This window comes from Alnus glutinosa, chromosome 1 (genome assembly GCF_958979055.1).
Source record: "Alnus glutinosa chromosome 1, dhAlnGlut1.1, whole genome shotgun sequence".
Taxonomy (NCBI): Eukaryota; Viridiplantae; Streptophyta; class Magnoliopsida; order Fagales; family Betulaceae; genus Alnus; species Alnus glutinosa.
The window spans coordinates 43057766-43078192 of NC_084886.1; the positions used below are offsets into that span (position 1 = coordinate 43057766).

General features: G+C 38.7%; 3 protein-coding genes across 3 annotated transcripts; 2 read left to right on the forward strand and 1 right to left on the reverse strand.

Annotated features, from left to right (window-relative positions):
* Positions 1-3716: 3716 nt before the first annotated feature.
* Positions 3717-4541, forward strand: LOC133860474 (uncharacterized). Its single transcript, XM_062296069.1, has one exon. The coding sequence runs from the start codon at positions 3717-3719 to the stop codon at positions 4539-4541; it is 825 nt and encodes a 274-aa protein (XP_062152053.1).
* Positions 4542-5035: 494 nt separating this feature from the next.
* LOC133882734 (protein CDC73 homolog) lies at positions 5036-6951 on the forward strand. Its single transcript, XM_062321954.1, has 3 exons — positions 5036-6286; positions 6462-6544; positions 6696-6951. Exons 1-3 carry the CDS (start codon positions 5233-5235, stop codon positions 6786-6788), a joined length of 1230 nt encoding a protein of 409 aa, XP_062177938.1. The 5' UTR covers positions 5036-5232; the 3' UTR covers positions 6789-6951.
* A 1856-nt stretch (positions 6952-8807) lies between these two features.
* LOC133863083 (non-specific lipid transfer protein GPI-anchored 5-like) lies at positions 8808-9989 on the reverse strand. Its single transcript, XM_062299262.1, has 3 exons — positions 9579-9989; positions 9333-9395; positions 8808-9127 (listed from the first exon to the last, which is right to left on the reverse strand). Exons 1-3 carry the CDS (start codon positions 9898-9900, stop codon positions 8997-8999), a joined length of 516 nt encoding a protein of 171 aa, XP_062155246.1. The 5' UTR covers positions 9901-9989; the 3' UTR covers positions 8808-8996.
* Between the last annotated feature and the right edge of the window lie 10438 nt (positions 9990-20427).

A 20427-nucleotide genomic window follows, 5' to 3' on the forward strand; every position in this document is an offset into this window, starting at 1 on the left:
TCTGCAAAACAATAAAAGTTTGTCGGGTGTGCCGACTGGTCCCACTCCGATGCCTAAGTCAGATTTTAATAGACAATTTAAGAGAGTATTGAGAGCACATAAATATCAGAGAGATCAGAGAGTTTTAATATTTGGGGTAGTGGCCTATTTATAGGTATGTAGTTTTGATATGATCAGGGTGCTCTGATATAATTCAATTAGGAGTCTAATCCCCATATTGTATGGGATTAGACTTATCTTCTGAAAAGTCCAGTTCAGATAGGACTGTCCTTCAGCTGAGTTCAAATGAATATCTTATCCCATAAAAATATGGGATAAAGCTTATCCCGGGAAATTCTAAATAGAATCCGTCTGCACCTTTTTGGGGATTATGGGATCAAACCTTATCCCATGAATCCCGGGCATAATATCAAGATAAACATTTCAGCATGTTTCATCCATATCGCCTCATGGTGATCCCGGGAAAGCCAGTCCCGGGATCAACTGGATATGAGTATTCTGTATGTGTTCTTCTTGTGTTTCTGGGCGCAGATGTTCTGAGATGTATTAGTACTGCTTATCCCGGTTCTAATAACCGAGGATATCCATGAGATTCTTTATAGAATATTCTCTACCCCATAACCAACCGAGTCTTCTTGGGTCTCTTCGAATCGGTTGGACCAACTGAGCCCACTAATTTGGTCATGGGCTTGCTCTAGCTTTTGGGAATAATAATTTCACCAACAATAATAAATTGTGGTGTACGAAGAGTTCTATTATCTTAGGTGTTGTTTGGAAAATGTATATATAGAACAGAGTAGTGGGTTGTTAATTTTGAAATTAGTAAAAAGTGATGATGTGATTTAAAGTAAAAGGAATTTGTATGGAAAATTGAAAATTTTTTGTATTGTAGTGATTTTTTTTATTTGAATAGTAATAAAAAATTATTGATGATGTGATATAAAAAGTGAAAAAAGTGAGAATGTTACAAAACGACACAACCAACTCACCCACCTTCATGTGTTCTTCCCTCTGAGATACAGGGGTGAAGCTGATTTTCTCTCGTCCTCTAGGACTGGGAGTTGTGGCTTGGGTACTGGTCTGTCTTTTTAGAGGTTTTTTTTTAGAGCTTTTTTCAGTGAGCTTTGAGCGTAGGAATCTGATATGGAGGAAGAATTGTCTGAAAAGTGGGAAAAATTCTCACTCTTGGAAGATGAAGATACAAGGGTTTGTTTAGAATCTTCTCAACTAACTCCTTTGGTGAATCGGGAAAAGGATTGTCTAATAGGAAAACTTGTAGCAAATCGTATAATTCCCAAGGATTTCTTTAGGGGTCCTCTATTAGGTGCTTGGAAACAGGAAGGAATGGTTTCATTATGGGTGATAGGTGATAATTTGTTTTTAGCGGAATTAGAGTTTGCATGGGAAAAAGCTCGAGTTTTGGAGGGACGTCCTTGGTCTTTTGATGGAATCTTGTTTCATTGGTGGGGTTTGATGGTATAACGCCCCCTTCCAGAATGAACTTTGATAAGGAGTCATTTTGGACGAGAATGTATTATCTTCCTTTAGCCTGCATGAGTAGAGAGGTTGGCCACAAGATTGGGAATTCGGTGGGGAAGGTTGGAGATATTGACATTTTTGAGGATGAGGCTGGGTGGGGAGAGTTCCTGAGAGTCAAGATTCTTATAGATTTATCCAAACCTCTGCCTATAGGAAGGATGTTACATCTTCCAGGGAAGTCTTACTGGATTGCTTTTAAGTATGAAGGCCTGCCAAAGGTTTGCTTCTGGTGTGGCGTTATATGCCATGGAAAGAAAGGGTGCACTCGACAGGGCTTCTGACAAGTTGGTAATAATGAAGAACCTCCTTATGGAAACTGGTTAAGAGTAAGTTATCCAGTTCGTCGATGGAATAGTGGATCATTAGCAACGGAATAAGGAAAAAATGAAGGGGTTTTTGGAGTTCCAAAACACCATAGTGATGAAGGGGCCTTGCCTAATCAATCTCTGCTTAGGACTTCACTGAGTAGAGTTCATATGGTAGAAAATGCAGGGGAGGAGGTTGAAGATACACATATTTCGAAAGGTCCTAGGGCTATTTTACAATTTTTTTAATACTGGTACTCTTGATGTTACCATTAACAGGACTTATATGGCCATTATCCCTAAAATTTCTTCTCCTGTATATGTCACTGATGTTAGACCTATTAGCCTTTGCAATGTTATTTATAAAACTACATCAAAGGTTCTGGCTAATAGGCTTAAAACTGTGATGCCTTATATTATCTCATCTTCTCAAAGTGCTTTCATCCCAGGTAGATTAATTTCTTATAATGTTTTAGCTGCATATGAGACTATGCACTCTATGCAGACATGTATGTGGAGTAAGACTGGTTTCATGGGCTTCAAATTGGAAATGTCTAAAGCATATGATCGGGTAGAGTTTTTTAGAGGATGTGATGTTGAAAATGGGGTTTGATGCCAAGTGGCTTAGGCTTATAATGGTTTGTGTGACCTCAGTGCAGTATGCTATTATTGTGAATGGCAATCCAGGAGAATTTTTTCAACCTACTAGGGGGCTTCGCTAGGGTGATCCTAGGTCTCCTTGCCTGTTTTAGATTTGTGCGGAAGTGTTGAGTTCTTTACTCTTTCAGGCTAAGAGGAAGGGTGTTATTTAAAGGTCCTAGAATTAGTCATCTCTTTTTTGTAGATGATAGTATGATCTTTTGTAAAGCTAACTTGGTGGAATGGAGGAGGGTTTTGGAGATTTTGGGGATTTATGAGGCTGGGTTTGGTCAGAAGGTTAACTTGATGAAAACTTCTATCTTTTTTAGTAGAAATACTAGTAAAGAGAGAAGAGCTGAAATTTTAAAACTCTCGGGTCTGACTGAGTCTAGCCGTTTTGATTCTTATTTGGGACTACCTGCGTTGGTTGGACAGTCCAAGATGCAAGCACTTAATAGCATCAAGGAGAGGGTAGGGAAAAAACTTGCAAACTGGAAGTTTAAATTTCTTTCACAAGCTGGTAAAGAAATCCTGTTGAAGGCTGTGGTCTAGGCGATCCCCACTTATTGTATGAGTATTTTTTTTTGTTGCCAGCCACTCTTTGTAAGGACCTTAATAAAATGATGCAACAATTTTGGTGGAAATTTATGTCTAATTCAACATGGATTCATTGGATGTCTTGGGAAAAGCTGGATAGGTCAAAAATGATTGGAGGTTTGGGTTTTAGAGACCTAAATTGCTTCAATAAGGCTCTCTTAGCTAAGCAGGGTTGGAGGCTTTGTCATAATCCTTCTTCCATATTGGGTAGCATCCTAAAGGCTAAATATTTTCCTAATTCTTCTTTCTTGGAAGCATCCCTGGGGAAACGTCCTTCATTTGCTTGGAGAAGCATATTTTTAGCTTGAAATCTTTTGAAACAGAGTCTAATTTGGAGAATTGGAAATGGAGCTAGCATTAAAATTTGGGGTGATAGATGGATCCCCTCACCCATTTCCTTTTCGATTCAATCCATCCCAGTGCCGCAGCTTGTAAGTAGCCGGGTGGAAGCACTTATTGATAAGGATTTAAAGTGTTGGAATTTGCCTTTGATTCAGGCCACTTTCAATCCCAAAGAAGCTAGGGTGATACCTTGATTCCACTGAGCCCAAACCTGCCTCCGGATCACCTCATTTGGTTATGCACCAATAACAAAAATTTTTCTGTTAGAAGTGCTTACCATTTAGGTTTGGAAATATGGAAAGGGATAGAGGTCAATCCTCAAAGGCTGAGAAGGTTTATGTTGTTTGGAGCTCTCTTTGGAACCTTCCAATCCCAAATTTGGTTAAGATGTTCATGTGGCGTGCGTGTAATGACATCCTCCCTACTAGATTGAATCTTCTTAAACGGAGAGTGATTGATGATGGTAGTTGTCCTTGGTGTAATTTAGAGGAGGAATCTATAGCCCATGCAATCTGGTTTTGTCCAACTGCAAAAGATGTGTGGAATGCTGACCATTCTATTTTCCATAAATGTGCTTTTGTTGAACAACCTTTTTTGGACATTTTTCAGCAATGTTTAAATCGTTTTGACAGGTTTGAGATGGCTCTCTTTGCTGCTATTGCTAGGAAGATTTGGCTGAGGAGAAATGCTATGATTTTTGAAGGTGTCTTTGAACACCCAAAAAAGATCTATGCAGATGCTGTCAGATTGGTGGGTGATTTTAAAAGGTGTCTTAAAGGTGATGAAGAGATGTCCAAGTCTATACAAGAGAATGTTCGAGTTTTTTCTTGTTGGAAGCCTCCTCCAGAGGGAACCATCAAGGTTAATTTTGATGCAGCCATCAATAAAAGTGCTGGCTATGTTGGGGTGGGATTGATTGTTAGGGATTATTTGGGTAATTTAAAGGGAGCTCAACGTCTTTCTTTTTCATTGCTAACTGATGCCTATAATGCAGAACTTATGGCGGCCTCTCGTGCTACTATTTTATGCACTCAAGCTGGATTCTTGAATGTGATACTTGAAGGTGATGCTTTGAAGGTTATAAAAGATGTAAATTCCCCCCGGAAGCCTCGCACTTAAGTTCCTACTCCTTTGTTCATGTGCCGAGAACTTGTAACGAAGCAGCTCATGTACTTGCTAAAACAACAGTTGCTTCTTTTTGTGATGGTTCTTGGTTTGATCAAATTTCTGCTTGTATTATTGATATTGTTACTATGGAACAAAGAGTCCCTAGATCTTGAAAATCCTTTGTATATTTTGGGATCAGTCTTCTTATGAAGTTTTTCTGAGTATTTGTTCGGAAAAAAAAAAATGAGAATGTTTTGATGTTAATTGTTATTAAAAAATGTCAAAAAAAAAAAAAAAAAAAAAGTGAACAGTGAAGGCCCACTATTATGTTCAGCTCTTGTTCTTTTCAAACAAGGCCTTAGTTACTTTAAAGATAAAAAGGATAAAGACTTAAATCTAATAAAACAGACATGGATCACTAATAAAAATGCCTATTATATATCAATCATCTCTATATGTTCTTTTAAGACTTAACCTCTATAATAGAGGTTGTTTTGCTCAAACAACTCGAGAAAAAAACTGTTTGGTTCTTTTGCGAAGCTTTTCCCAAACAAATCCGTCTCTCTCTCTCTCTCTCTCTCTCTCTCTCTCTCTCAGAAGTCCGTAGTGTTATAATTGCGCTGTATCGCTCACTCGCGTCAAGTTCTTTCCTCTCGTTGCTGCCTCCTAAGACCGTCTGTGACCCTGGCTCGGTGGCTCGCACATGGACCCGCTCTCGGCCCTCCGCGACTACACAATCCGGGGCGAAGTGGACCGGATCGTGCGGGTGAACGACGAGTTCCGGTTCGGCTCGGAGTACTCGTTCCCATGCTCGGCCGAGACGGCCTACCGGTCGAAGCAGGGCAGCCTCTACACCCTGGAGACCCTGGTCTACTTCGTGAGGAGCCACCAGTTGAAGCACATCGAGTACATCCAGAAGGCCCGCACGCAGGGAATCCCCGCCGTCACCTTGCCTGACCGCAAGCCTCTGCTCGAGTATCTCCAAGGCAAGGTCTCCTCCTCCGACGCCATCGAGTTCCTCGTACCCCCCAACAATGTTAACACCAACTCGAACGCCAAATTCCCCGATTTGCCCCTTTCTTCCTCCCTTATCCCCTCCGAGTCCCTGGCCCCAAATCTCAACGCGATCAACGACGCCCGTGAGGGAAAACCTATGGATGTGGATCTGCCGTCGGTGATGACGATGATCAGAACGATGGAGCGGCCTCTGAAGGACCGGGAGTCTCTGCTGGAGTGCAAGCAGAGGGACTTCTACAGCGTGTTGGTGGCTTCGACGAAGCGCGAGGAGGAGCGGCAGAGGATGGATTCGCAGCAGAGGAAGGACGGGCTGGTGGCGAAGAGCAGGCTTATGGGTTCGGAGGAGACGCGGTACGGGGACGAGTCGGGCTACGACGCGACACCGAAGCCGAAGATGCACCTGAAGGGGACCAAGATCGGGGAGGGGGTGCCAATAATCCTGGTGCCGAGCGCGTTCCAGACGCTGATAACGATCTACAATGTGAAGGAGTTCTTGGAGGACGGAGTGTTCATACCCACGGACGTGAAGGTGAAGCAGATGAAGGGTGCCAAGCCGGACTGTGTGACGGTGCAGAAGAAGTTCAGCAGGGATAGGGTGGTGACGGCCTACGAGGTCAGGGACAAGCCCTCAGCGCTCAAGCCAGAGGACTGGGATCGGGTCGTGTCGGTTTTCGTGTTGGGGAAGGAGTGGCAGTTCAAGGACTGGCCCTTCAAGGACCATGTCGAGATTTTCAATAAGAGTGAGTTTGTTGATTTTTCGGTAAATTGGGTTTTGGATGGATGGTAGAATTAAGAGATAATTGTTTGGATTGAAGAATTGTAGAAAAATTGAGTCTTTGTGTGTATGTGTGTGTGCGCGCTTTCTGAACTATGTTGGGGCTGATTGGGATAATGTATGTGTCGAATTGGATGCAGTTATAGGATTTTTTATGCGTTTCGAAGATGACAGTGTGGAGTCCGCGAAGAATGTGAAGCAGTGGAACGTAAAGATCATCTCAGTGAGTATTGTTTCACTTGAGCTGGTTTGTTCTTTTGATCTTGTTTATGTAAAGCTTTGGATTGTCATATGGGATTGAGTATCTCTGTAACTTTTGCATTGATTTCTTTGCTTTTTTAGCATCCAATGTGACGTGCATTTCATATGTGCAGATCAGCAAGAATAAGCGACACCAAGACAGGACTGCAGCCCTGGAGGTGTGGGACAGACTAGAAGAATTTGTGCGGTCACGGTCACATTCTTGATGCACACTGGCTTTCTAGATAAGCTGTATGAATGTTTCTGATGGTTGTGATCTTTTTGACTCGCATACTCAATGTAACTTTAGATTTAGTTATGATGTTTGAATATATTAAGAATATTTTTTTTTGTTAATATATTCTCAAGAGATACTCTTGCGTTGCTTCATGAGAGGCTTATTCAAGCTCATTTGCCAATACAATTAGTTGAGCTCAAGCCTAGTTCCTATGCAAATTTACTTGATTAGCAAAGGCCAAAATTGCCCAGAGATTGATTTGATTATGCTGTCAATATTTTGGAATTCATACATAGTGGGAGATCTGAGACTAGGGATGATAAATGGACAGGCTTCTCAGAAACAACTTTTGTGCAGCTTGGTGGTAGAATGTTTCTATAGTCTTAATAAACAAAGCTGAAGCAACGCCAGGCTCAACTTCAATTTGTTCTTGAGTAGTTGGGCAACTTCATCTATCTGTAGCGGTGTATATATTCAGGACCTTTGTTGACCAAAGAGTATCAATTTGCAAGTCATAGTCGAGATTATGATATTTTGACGTGTAGCTTAGATGGGAGAATATGAATTCTTAGAATAGACCGCTGTTGTAAGCTATTGTCATATTATCTGTACAATCTTCTTTAGGATTGCTGAAAAGCTAAGCATATTTGAATCTTTGGGATATGGTTATTACCATCCCCTGCTCTGTTCTTCTCCTTCTCTGTTATCGCTTAAAGTAAAGATAAATCAATCTAAATGATCCACAACTTTAGTAACTGGGTTTCAAATTCTGAACTGCAAAAAGAAATTATATATTTGTGCAGTCTGGAATAGAACCCAGTTCCTTACACTAATCAATTGATTGACTAGGAAGACTGCTTCCAATCTTTGATCCTTGATTATAACTGCAGCTTTCTTACAGTAGTCAAAGGGATCTAGACAGATGTTTGATAGAAATTGGGGTAGGCAGGTCTGGGCTGAGTAATCAGAGGTGATTGTTTTGACCCTTCGCATTGCTTCTTAATGCTAAGCCTCTTCTTGCCTGAATGTTTCGATGCTGGCACTACAAGGTGTTTTTTTTTGCAAGCAGTTATGTTATGACATCAACTGCAACTTTCCTACTCATTTCGCTTCATGATGGATTGTTAAAATTGTTCAACTGACTTGGAAACAACAGCTGAATGACCCTCAATCAACCTTTCCTGAACCATCCTAGTGTAATGCTGATCAGTGATTATAGACAGCTTTTAGACTTGCTTGTTATTTGGAGCAAAAAATATCTTAGATGAGTGAAAATTTGTGCATTTTTTCTCGAAGCTTGGTTAAAGTAACATAGTTGCCCATGGAAGTTCTTCACCAATGATTGATTAGTTGACGTAATTGAAAATTACTTAACTTTCTTTCTTTTTTAGCAAAGAAGCTTGGGATGTTTTATTTCCTATTACTTTGCAATTTTAACTAATTTAGGTGGAAGGTTCCTTGGCTATTTCTGGTCTCATTCTTGCATCTTTTTCCGGAATTTTTTTGTTAGTTGTGTTTAACGAAAGCACCTTCTTGTTCATACGAGTAAATTATTATGCCGTTTGTGCATATGTGATAATGTTTAGATAATGAAACATGTGTAGTGACAATACAACTTATGCGATATTGGTAAACATCATTGAATGATGATAAAGCCATTTGCAGCGTTTATAGTCGTTCATTATCAGCACTAATTTTCCTTTGTTAAACCTCAATGTCAGAAATGTGTGCCAGCTGCTAATTGTGTTGATATTTTGATGGATCTAATACTATGTTCAGATTACAGACTGTAGATTTTTGGACACTCTTGTATCAATGTGACTTTATCTTGATGTGCATAGTGGCATACAAAAAACATGAAAGATTGTTAAATGAATTCGGCAAAGGAACTTGATAGGAATTCTTGCCTTTCATTTTAGAATCTTATTGCTGAATTGATTAACGTTTAATGTCAAAGTGATATTGCATGATTTCTTGATGTTGCCTTGATATCCCAGTGGATAAATGATAAGCCAGAAACCATCTTTATTGAGAAGGGAAGAGAGCAAGATGTCTCCTCAGTAATACAAAACCATATTAACCCCCGAAGCGGTCACAAACAATAAATAAACGTGAACCGACCAATCTAATTATAAATGTAGAATACAGTACAATCAAATCAAAACTAGGTAGGAATGCAGTACTGTGAGGGTTGAAGCTAGTATGTTGCGAAGGTTGAAGCAAATGTTGCCGCACAAAGAAGGAAGAAGAGATGAGAAATTGACAACTTGATGGAACTTCCCGCTGATGTACCGTCTGGTGTAGTTGGCACAGTTTTAGATCCGCTTCCTACACATTTGAACGCCAACATGAACAATTTAAACCAGTGAAGGGAGTATATAAATAAATCATTCGGGTTTGAGGTCTCGTTGATGAGCAAAAGATAAAGAGACTTGTTCTTTGTAAGGTTTGATTTTGTTGAACCCAAAATCTGGTCTGTTTTATTCAGCTTTTGACTAATCGCGAATTGAACAAATGATGAAGCAGTTTGTACCTGAAGGAATTGTATTTGAAGATTCTGGTGTTCCTGCGGGAGAGTCAGCTGGTGGTGAAGCAGCTGCCATTATGTTCACGAGGTACAAGTTAGCATAGATGTACATGATTTTCGATTATGAATGTCACCTTAGATTTTCTAACTTATATTCACTACAATATTTACCCAAAAATGGTAGCCAGGGAGGGTCTTGCATATATCCTGAAGGCTAAAAATTAGAGTGAGGGTTTTGATTTGCATTCTTACCATTACAGCGGCTGAGGGGCGGGGTCTGAACATTACAAGCACCAGGTAGGGCTAGAGCCTGAGTTTGGTTGATGTTGATCCCCAGTGAAGAGCCACCGCCATTAAGAACCTCACACAAGCACTGTGGTTGTGAACGGACAACGCTGGCAAGCTGTGTGCAACATCCTGAAGACGGGGTTGAGGAGTTGCCGGTAATATAGTTTAGGCACGGTGACATGCTGATGATCACGCTCGTACAACTCGACTGAGCTGCAGCTCCTGCCCAGAGCATGGTCACTAGGACTAGGACCAGATTCGTCTTCATGTTTCCGTATGCCGCCATTAGAGATGCTCTCAAGTATTTGGTGGAAGAAGTTCCTGTGAATTGGTAAGATGTACCACTCGAGCTTGATTAGTTTGGTGGACCGAGGGGAGGCATGTATGGCTTTTGTAGGGAAATCAAGGAAGAAAGAGTCAAATGAAAAATGGGTTCTGTGGGTGAACAACTCCTCCTACTTCCTAACGGGTTCTTACTTGGGTAACAGCTTAGAACTTTACGTGTTCAAACCTGATGACCTGGAATTTCTCCTGGAGCTAAGCATACAAGGAAAATTCATTTGTGAAGGTCGGTTATGTGGGTGACCAACTTCTACTAATATTTTAAGCTGTTCAAAGCTGGAGAGTTTTAGAAACTTCTTGTGAGAAGAAAGCATAAGTTTACGTGCTTTTCTGTATTGAGTAAACTGTTAAAGTGAATGCAACGATTATAACTTTGGTTCCTAATTAGAAGGGTAACCTTGCTGCAATGGGGGATTTCAGGCCCATAGCTTGTTGTAACGTGATTTACAAACGTATAACCATGATATTAGCTAATCACTTGCTGCCCTGCCTTGGTGATTTGGTTAGCTTGACTTTGTCTGCGTTTGTTCCGTCAAGGAGCATAACAGAGAATATCTTGGTTGCTCAGGAAATTGCAAGGAATTGTCGTAAGAAAGAAGGCCAGCCAAAGACGCCCTCTTAAAGCTGACTCTATGATGGCGTATGATTTGGTTAATTTGGATTTTTTGATTCGTCTTCTAGTTTGCTTTGGTTTTCCTACAAAAGTCATCAGCTGGACTAGAGAACGTGTTACATCTTCTAGGTTCTCCCAGGGAGTACACGGCGGTTTGGTAATAAGGAGAGTGTACTATACGCTCTTTGGGAGAAGTATAGCTTGCCCCTGGAGACGTGTCCATACGCGTCCTGCAGCCCGGGGATAGTGCGTTGCAAACCAGTGGAGGCGACGAGGTGTGCTTGTATAAAGAAATGTTACGAGCTGGCCTTCGTTTGCCCTTCACCGAATATCATTGAAAAAGTTGCACATCAGCTCTTAGCCGAGGATGCGCAATTGACGCCCAACGCGTGGTGGATTCTCCTGTCCTAATGCATTATGTGGCCCAAAGCTCTCAATAAGGTGAAACATGACATTAGCGAGATGCAATAAACGTGAAAGAGAAATTGTGTTTTCAATACACACAATCAATACACGTTGATAGAATAACTTGACAATATTATTGACGGCAAAACTGAACTGTTTATTCCATCACAATTGCTCCTAATTTATAATGAAATCCTAAAACTAAAAAAAAAAAGGATAAAATATTCTAAGAATGGAAATAAATAAAAGAAACAAACTATGGAAATGCTTGGTGGCAACATTAGCTGAAATATGGAAAGATCCTAGAGTTACTAATGAGTAAAATCTTCTAAGAAAGGAATTAAAGCAAAGAATAAACACATAATAACTAAGGCAACTCTTGACGACAAAGTAAATCCAAATATGAGAATCTTCTAGAAGAGGAATCAGGAAATTTAGAAAAAAGTTATTATGTAGAGAGTATCTTCCAAATCACAATCTATCAGTAGTTTGTTCTTTCCTTCTTGGACGATATATGGTAGTTGACCATTTCCTTTCTTGCTTAAATCTTCTTGATTTGGTATATTAATAAGATATATGTTATGAATGTAAATGAATCAATATCATCGCCACATCATTGACAATTAATTAATTCCACTCGGTACGAGAAGTCATGCCGATAATTTTCCATTCACGTTGAGCCCAATGTCCTAACCTCCCGGCAACCTATCCTTGGAGTTGATGGCCCGACAGTACTAAAAGTCTCGCCGATAATTTTCCACTCATGCATGTCAGTCGTTTCTCACTCTTCATCGACTTGGCCAATAGCCTTTTCCGTTTGTACTTCCACTGCCGGAGCTATCCTCATGTCCACTTGATGCCAACGATACAGAATGTCCCGCTTAAAGTAGTTTACTCGTCGGAATCTATTGTTTGGTTCCAACAGTAAAACCTTTTCAATCTTTCGGTAAAACTCTTTGTCCAACGGTAAGATTGTTCCTAAATAAGCCTGTTCATTAGCATTCCTGACGGCAAGACGAGCCCCCTTGGTAATAAGAGCCTCCCGGGAATAAGATGGAATTCTTGTCCTACATCAAAACACGACAGTACCAATCTAACTCCTGGGAGTTTATGTGGTTTCACAAGCCGCAAACAAAGGGTGGCGGTCTATGGACCTTTCAGGGTCGTATGAACAAAAAGTTGGTTATCATCCCGGGAAAGTACTCTAGGATAAAGAAATGGGACCAAAGAGTTTTTTTTTTTTTTTTTTTTGTGGGCTTTAGTTGGGAGTTCTGTGATTGGGACTATGAGGGTTCTCTTCATGTTGTTGTTAATAGGTCATAGGGGAACCATTTTGTTAGGGCAATTTCTGGTATGGTGTGAAATGCAAATTCTTCGATGTTTTTCACGCTTTCTAAGAATACTGCAAAACAACTAAAATTAAGAGATCCTTCCAGGGGTCTCGCTCTGATGTCTAAATTAGCTTATGAGAGAAAAATATGCTCAATACATAAAATAATCAGTCTGTCGTTTATACATGGGGTATGAGCCTATTTATAAGCAAAAAGGTGTAGTAAACTTGAATTAGGTTTACTAATCCCACTTAAACTAGGAGTGCTTGGAGTTTGATTTGGTCTCTGAGTCCTATCCCCATTCAATTGTGAGTTGGATTGTTAACCAGATTATTCAAAGAGTCCTTATTGGATCCGGATTATGACTACTGCCTCAATTCGACTTGGAGTAAGATTATTCCCAACAGTTACCACCCAATTCCCTTATCCGAAGCATGCTCAGATAATAGGAATTTTATGTCTCGGGAAATCTAAGAGCTTGTTTGGCAAACCATTTTAACTCTTCCTCTATTTCTTTTCACTTCTCACAAAAAAAAAAATCAAATAAAAAACATTATAACTTTTTTACACTTTTTATATCCCATCAATAATTTTTTATTACTATTCAAATAAAAAAACATACTACAAAACAAAACTTTTTCACTTTTCTATAAAATATTCTCAAATTTTATATTACATCAATCACTTCTTACTACTATTCAAACAAATATTCCACAACACAATTACTTACTAAACAGGTTCTAAGTCTTTGCTTGTTTTGAGGCTTAAACAATCTTTAGCTTCTTATCTTCGAATGTCTCGGGTTTAATTGTTGCACTTCCTGGGGACACCGAGCGTGTGATCACACCTGAGACACGCATTTCTATCTTGATGGATACCAACCTACCCCCACTGCCTTCGGATTCCGAGGGTGGTGCTCCTTAGTAAATTTTGTTAAGAATATCTTCCAAAAATGTGTGATGTCTTTGTGGTTTCTGAAAACCTGAAACGTTAAATCCGACCCCCCATGCCTTCTTGTTTTTCCTTAGGGTTTTCTCCCTATCTCCGGGGATGGCTCATGCCTTCTGAAAACCCGCTAACCTGCAAACCGGGGGTTACCTGAAAACTGAGGATCATCTCCCTTCTTTGTTTTCTCTGCAGAGTTGTCTCTCTGGATTTGCCTTAAGATTTTCTCTTATTTTTTTTTTATTTTTATTTTTGCAGGGTTGTCTCTCTAGATTTGCCTTAGGATTTTTTCTTATTCTTGTTTTCTCTGCAAGGTTGTCTCCCTGGATTTACCTTAGGGTTTTCTCCCATCCTTGTTTTCTCTACAGGGTTGTCTTCCTGAATTTGCCTTAGGTTTTCTCTCATTCTTGTTTTTAAAAGGGTTGTCTCCCTGCCTTGTTTTTTCTACAGGGTTATCTCCCTGGATTTACCTTAGGGTTTTTTCTCATCCTTGTTGTTAAAAAAGGTTATCTCCCTGCCTTGTTTTCTCTGCAAGGTTGTCTCCCTGGATTTGCCTTAAGGTTTTCTCCATTTCTTGTTCTATGCATTTACGCATTTATGAAAGGCTACATACTAACATGTTAATAAAAGTAAGCACTTTTATTTATTAATTGTCTCGGCAAAACCTTCTAGCACTAGTCTCATAAAGGAATAAGTTTTGGCTTTCAATAATAATGCATTCAAGAGATAATACTTATCTCATCCATACTTTTGTCTTTTCTCGTAAAACAATGGTTATAATTTTTTTCAATCATCAGAATTACGGAATGCATGTATTTGAATGGAAAGCCACAGAAAAAGACAATAAACTGCAAAAATTGCTAACTGCTACTAACAACGATGAAGGGAAGAATGTAAACTTATCTCGCATGCCCGGTGAAGACCAACATTGACTTAAATGCGCATGGGGATTGTTCCAAGTCCCTGAATCATCTTGAGTAGTCTCAATTCTTCTACCATCTTTTGAACACGTGTTCATAAACATGACGGTTTTTTTTTTTTTTTTGATGTGAAATAAATAATCGTTCCTTCATACGGCGCCAAACTGTTAGGACAGTTTCCAATATGGTGTGAAATGCATGAGACCCTTTCGAAGTCTTGCTCTGATGCCTAAATTAACTTCTGAGAGAAAAGTATGCTCAATGTATAAAATAATCAGTCTGTCGTTTATACTTGGGGTATGAACCTATTTATAGGCAAAGAGGCTTACTACTCCCACCTAAGCTAGGAGTGCCCAGAGTTTGACTTGATCTCTATGTCCTATACACATTCAACTGGAAGTTGAACTGTTGACCAGATTATTCAAAGAGTCCTTAATTATTAGATCCGGATATGACTGCTACTCCAATTTGACTTGGGGTAAGATTATTCCCAACACCTTTAGATGAGGAGGTTGGAGAGCTTGGGAGAATACTGCCGGTGATGTTGCAGAAGAATGAGAAGATGCAGGAGACGCTGCTAAAGATGCAACTGCCGAAAGCAATGGGCATGATGCTGAGGCCCTTGAGGATGCTGCAAAAGATGCAACTGCCGAGGGCGATGGGCATGTTGCCAAAGCCGCAGGGGAAGCTGCACAGGATTTCGCGAAGGACAAGGACTAGCCTTGTTACCTTTTGTTTGTCTCTATTGCTTGTAAATGGGTTGTCGCCCTTTCGGGAAACAGAGATATAAAGAAAGATTTTGTTAAGTGTACTTTGTATTTATGCTTTTGCTGTGCGTTCTTTTTCTACCAGCTCCAAAATTGTTAGAACAATTTGCCGTGGTTGGAGGATTGTCTCAACAGTTGACCCTTCGTATTATCTGTGAAGAAAAGGAAGGAAAGGACACAAGAGCTTGCCGCAGCAGGCCGGAGATGTATAGCTTCGATGCTTAAGTCATTAGATTTTATATTTGTGAAGAAGAGAAGAGAAGAGAGGAGAGGAGAGGAGAGATAAGCATGAGTTGAGAGAGAATGAGAGCTCAAGAGAGCTTTTACCTGCCTTTGACGCCTCTTTTACAGGTTGTCTTCCACATTGGAAGGTGGCGTGTAATATTTATCTCCAGAAATAATAATCCTCCAGCCAGTCCTCAAACTTTGTAACAGCCTGGAGCAAAGCCTGAACTGTATCATCATCATCATCCCACTTGTTATCTTTAGGAACTTTTGTATTAGGAATCAGATCAGCATCGAGTATCATATGCTCAGCAAGTGCAGGTCCATGACGCCGAGTCCCTCCCCAACGACAGTTTTCAACATGGCCTGCCTGTTTTGCATGAGTACCACTTGACTCAGATGATTTCCCACCTTTACGGCTACCCTGCTTTTCTTTTGGTGCAGCAGACACATTAGTTCTAGGCTTCTAGCATTATTATTTTCAACAGGTTAATTGTTATCAGGCTCCTTGGAAGAAGTAAGGGCTGCTTGTTACTTTGCAGCAGTGGTTCGCTCAAAACTCGACAAATTTCTGTAGGATAACAATTGCGTGACATGTTATCATCATCCCTGTTGTTGATGAGTTGTTGTTATTATCTAGCTAATATCTCAATTTAATGGGAAAAATGAGAGAAACAACAAAAGTAGAAGCTAGTTTATTTGATTTTTACTACTAAACAGGAAAGCATAGGAGCTACCAGAGATTATCCTGGCCGTGTTTTATATAAGGAAAAAATGCCAACATTCAACTACAGTACAATCAAGCAAGCAAAGCAAAAGAAAAAATGCTGGAGCTTATTTTAATATTTTTTTAGAGTCTTTCTATGCTGATATAACACTTTATTTTTAATATAAAAAAAAAAAACTAAAACTTGATTTTTTTTATTCTGTTTTTATTAAAAATAATAAAGTTTCATATCAGTAAAGAAAAACCTTAAAAAAAACATTAAAAAGAGTTAGCATTTCTTAAGAAAAAATCTCAGCAACCCCAAGGTAGTTGAGCCTCCCAAGAGAAAAGCATGACAAAGCAATATCTAATAAACAAAGATAATTAAGCTAACCCAAATCAAGGAACAAGGACAAAAAAATAAATTAAGAGTAATAAGTAGTCTAAAGCACTCTGAAGCATGAACAAAGATCCACAACGATATACTTATGATGTGTTTGGCAACCGAGTAGAATAATTATTCCACTCGGATTTTTTCTAAAACCTGCCCACCCGCCCGAATACCCGAATTTGACCCGAATTTTGTTTGAATTTTAAGCTGATAATTTGAGTACTGGCAGGGCCCCACGCGCAGGACAAACTGTCTCCCAAAAAGCGCGTGGGTCCCACATATAAATAATAAAATAATACAAATTTAAATAAAAAAAAATAAAAGAAATTAATTAAAAACAATAGGGGTGGCTGCCAACCGGGGGTGGCCGCGCGGTCACCCCCGACCCTTGGGGGTGGCCGCGCGGCCTCCCCCGGCCACTGGGGGTGGCTGCCGCCTGCATCATTTTTTTTTTTTTTTTTTAAATTTTAATTTATTTTTTTTAAAAAAAAATTATTTATTTATTTTTTAATTAAATAATCAATATATAATAAATTATTATTATTTAAATTATTATTTTACACAACTTTTCAAAATACCAATCATTATACACAACTTTTTAAACTTCCAATCATTTTTTACCATTAAAATATAATATTTTTCAATCTCAAAATTCAACATCCAAACACAATTTTTTACCTCGATATTTGTAAATAAAATTAGAATTCAATTTTAATTCTCAAAATTCAATACCCAAACGCACCATTATACCCGCTCATATCCAAGTTGCCGTACATCCTCAAGCTTCATATCGATCCATCTGAATTGTCCAGCATATTTTTAAAAAATTAAAAATTAAAAATTAAAACCATTTAATTTCCACGTCAGCTATGTGTACAAAATATGTACATTTGTTGTGTAAGAAACATTACTTCTATAAAAGTTTCTCGTGACATTTTTGTACTATGTGGGTCTTATTGCAAATTCGTATAACCACGTGAATTTTGCATTTTTCCTTTATCTATAATGGTTTTGAAAAGGGTTTGTTTGTTTTTGTCCTATTTTTATGTTGTGTATATTTAATTTTTTTAAATATTTGAAGAATAATACTATTTAATAAACTGTTATATGACTGTGATATAATTAGGATAATGTGACAGCCGTGAAAATCAACTTTTGAGTTAACAAAAGCTTGTAAATAAAAAAAAACATAAATAAATAAATAAAAAATCAATAGTTAATTTTTAGTGTCATACTATTGAAAGTGTATAACATTCGTATAACAGTTTATTAAATAACAATTATGTTTTATATGTTGAATTGTTTATTCATAATTAAATGATTTAAAAAATGAGAAATGATTCTTCACTACCTAAATATACAACTTTTTACCATCTTGTCTATGTGGCAAGGTGGTCCCCCACTTTATTTTATTTTTTAAAAATAAAAAAATTCTAAAGTTAGTAGGGGACCACCTTGCCACATAGACAAGGTGGTGAAAAGTTGTATATTTATGTGGTAAATAATCATTTCTCTTAAAAAAATTAAAAATTAAAAACCGTTATGGAACGATGCCAACAAAATCGAATTGAATATGATGTCCCATTACCGAGCTGATCCAAAAAAATGGGTCAATAAGTCGATTTGGGCCATTTCGTTGGGTTGACCCGGTTAAAGTACAACATTCTTTTCTTTTCTTTTTTTTTTTTTAAATGGGTTGGCCAAGTAGAACGGTGGAGGAGTGGACCATAGTAGACCAATATTATAAGAGTATAACTTCTATTCGGTGGTGGAAAAAACCAAGGTCTTTTTGTCCACCAATAAGAGGTTGACATATTAGCATGGAACAAAAAACACAAAAAAGGTAAATGTTAGCAAAACACCGGATCATCCCTCCTTCTTTCACCCTAAATAAAAACCAAAAATCCTCCCAGCCACAGAGCCATTGCCCCACGTGGCCATGCCAGACACTCGAGATCGGCAACTCCACGACCACACCGAACACTCAAGATCGGCAACTCCACGCCGGACACCCGAGATCGGCAACTCCATGGACGACGCGACGGAGCCGAACAAGGTGGGTAGTCCCGTCTGCTCTTCTTGGACCCAAAGTTGGCCGGGGGTGGCCGCGCAGCCACTCCCGGCCACTGGGGGGTGGCCGCATGGCTACCCCCCGGTCCATGGACGGCCACGCGGCCACCCCCGGGGTCTAGGGTTGGCCCGAACTTGGGGGTGGCCTTCGGGCCAACCCTTCTGTCTGGGCGTCACTCACCGTCGGCCCAGGTCGATTCCACCGGCCGGCCCATTGGTGGTGACTCCGATTGTGGTGGCAGCGGTGACGGATTGGGTTGGGTAGGCGGTGATGGAGAATGGGGATGGGTTTCAGCGGGTTGGGTATATGAATTTGGTATGATTGGATGTTTTCACCCTATGGTGCTTTGGTGTGCTAAGCTGACGTGTTGAGTGTTTATTGGTGGGCAAAAAACTTTTGTTTTCTGCCATGACCGTATAGAAGGGCTCTCATATTATAATTATAAAATATAACCATAACCATTTGAATATCTTAGATATCTGTATATGGTCAACGATCACGATTCACGAAAACTTTTGCGATTTTAAAAAGTGTAATTTAAAAGCAATGATTTAAAATTGTGATTTTTAAAACACAGTTAAGCATTTAACAAAATCATATGTTCACCTATAAATTGCAGTTTAGCGTTTAAAATTATGTGTCTTTCAAAAAACATCAACTTCTCTGCGATTTGAAATATGCGTTTTCAAATCACAATTTTTTAAAAACACAATTAATTTTTTGCGATTTAGTTTAAAATTATACTTTTTATCTATAAAATCGCAATGTCAAGCGCACCCTATATAAGCTGTATGCATAAATGCCATTGCTCAGAATTAAAAAAGAGCATTACTTGTATGCAGTGAAAAAAGAAAATGATAACTTCGCAAAAAGGTATCGAATTATACGCCGTTTTGAGATAAGGATACTAAAGTAACAAACGTCTCAAACTGAGGTATCCATGTTTCTAAATGTCTCACTAAAGGGTACTCCATTAGGATTTGCTATTAAATCTTGCCAAAATTCTCAAAATACTCATGTGCTTTTTTTTTTTTTTTTTTAAAAAAAAAAAATTATAAAAAATTTCAAAAATTCAAGCATGGGTATTTTTGTAAATTCCGTTAAATTTTGACCAATACCTAAATCCTAGCATTTTTTTTCCTAAAAAAAGATAGGGGTATTTTGGGTAATCCGTTAGAATTTAACAGCAAATCCTACCAGAGTACCATTTAGTGAGACGTTTGGAAACGTGGATATCCCAATTTGAGACGTTTACTAGTTTAGTACCCTTATCTCAAAACAGCGTATAATTTTATACCCTTTTGTGAAGTTATCATTTTCTTTTTTAACTGCATACAAGTAATGCTCTTTTTTAATTCTTTAAGCAATGGCATTTATGCATACAACTTAAATAGGGTGCGCCTGACATTCTGATTTTTTAGACAAAAAGTATCATTTTAAACTAAATTGTAAAAAATTAATTGTATAACAGTTTACCAAATAACATTTATCTGCTCTAATACATAACATAAGTTAGATAAGTTTATGTTTTTAAAAAATATATTGTTTATTCATAATTAAAAAAATTAATTTTGATTTAAAAAGAAAAAAAAAAAAATTAAAAACCGTTATGGATCGATGCCAACAAAATCGAATTGGATATGATCGATGTCCCATTACCGAGCTGATCCAAAAAAAATGGGTCAATAAGTCAATTTGGGCTATTTCATTGGGTTGACCCAGTACTTAAAGTACAACATTCTTTTCTCTTCAAATTAAACGCACCCTGTATTATTAATTAGTTCTATATATGCTTAAATGCATGTCATTACTCAGAGAATTAAAAAAAAGTTCTTTAATTACTCTGTATGCAGTGAAAAAAGAAATGTGCTCGTCATTATTGCAGGTCAGAATTATTGCACGTGTCACACGATTTTGAACCCTACACTACACTGAAATCATAATTAATCCAGATTAATTATTAAATAATTGAATATTAAGAATGAAATGGTGAAGCATTTATCAATTTGAATCATAATTACTTGTTTGTGGCCACAGCGTCTCCCAATGGAGCATGCCGCAATTGTGACACGTACCCCCACCGCACCCATGCTTTAT

Coding starts and splice junctions, on each gene's coding strand:
- LOC133860474 (XM_062296069.1), top strand. CDS start 3,717: ATGGAAAGGGATAGAGGTCAATCCTCAAAGGCTGAGAAGGTTTATGTT.
- LOC133882734 (XM_062321954.1), top strand. CDS start 5,233: ATGGACCCGCTCTCGGCCCTCCGCGACTACACAATCCGGGGCGAAGTG. Junction 6,287..6,461: donor TGTCGAGATTTTCAATAAGA/GTGAGTTTGTTG, acceptor AATTGGATGCAG/TTATAGGATTTTTTATGCGT. Junction 6,545..6,695: donor GGAACGTAAAGATCATCTCA/GTGAGTATTGTT, acceptor TCATATGTGCAG/ATCAGCAAGAATAAGCGACA.
- LOC133863083 (XM_062299262.1), bottom strand. CDS start 9,900: ATGGCGGCATACGGAAACATGAAGACGAATCTGGTCCTAGTCCTAGTG. Junction 9,396..9,578: donor GCCCCTCAGCCGCTGTAATG/GTAAGAATGCAA, acceptor ACATAATGGCAG/CTGCTTCACCACCAGCTGAC. Junction 9,128..9,332: donor TTCAAATACAATTCCTTCAG/GTACAAACTGCT, acceptor TCAAATGTGTAG/GAAGCGGATCTAAAACTGTG.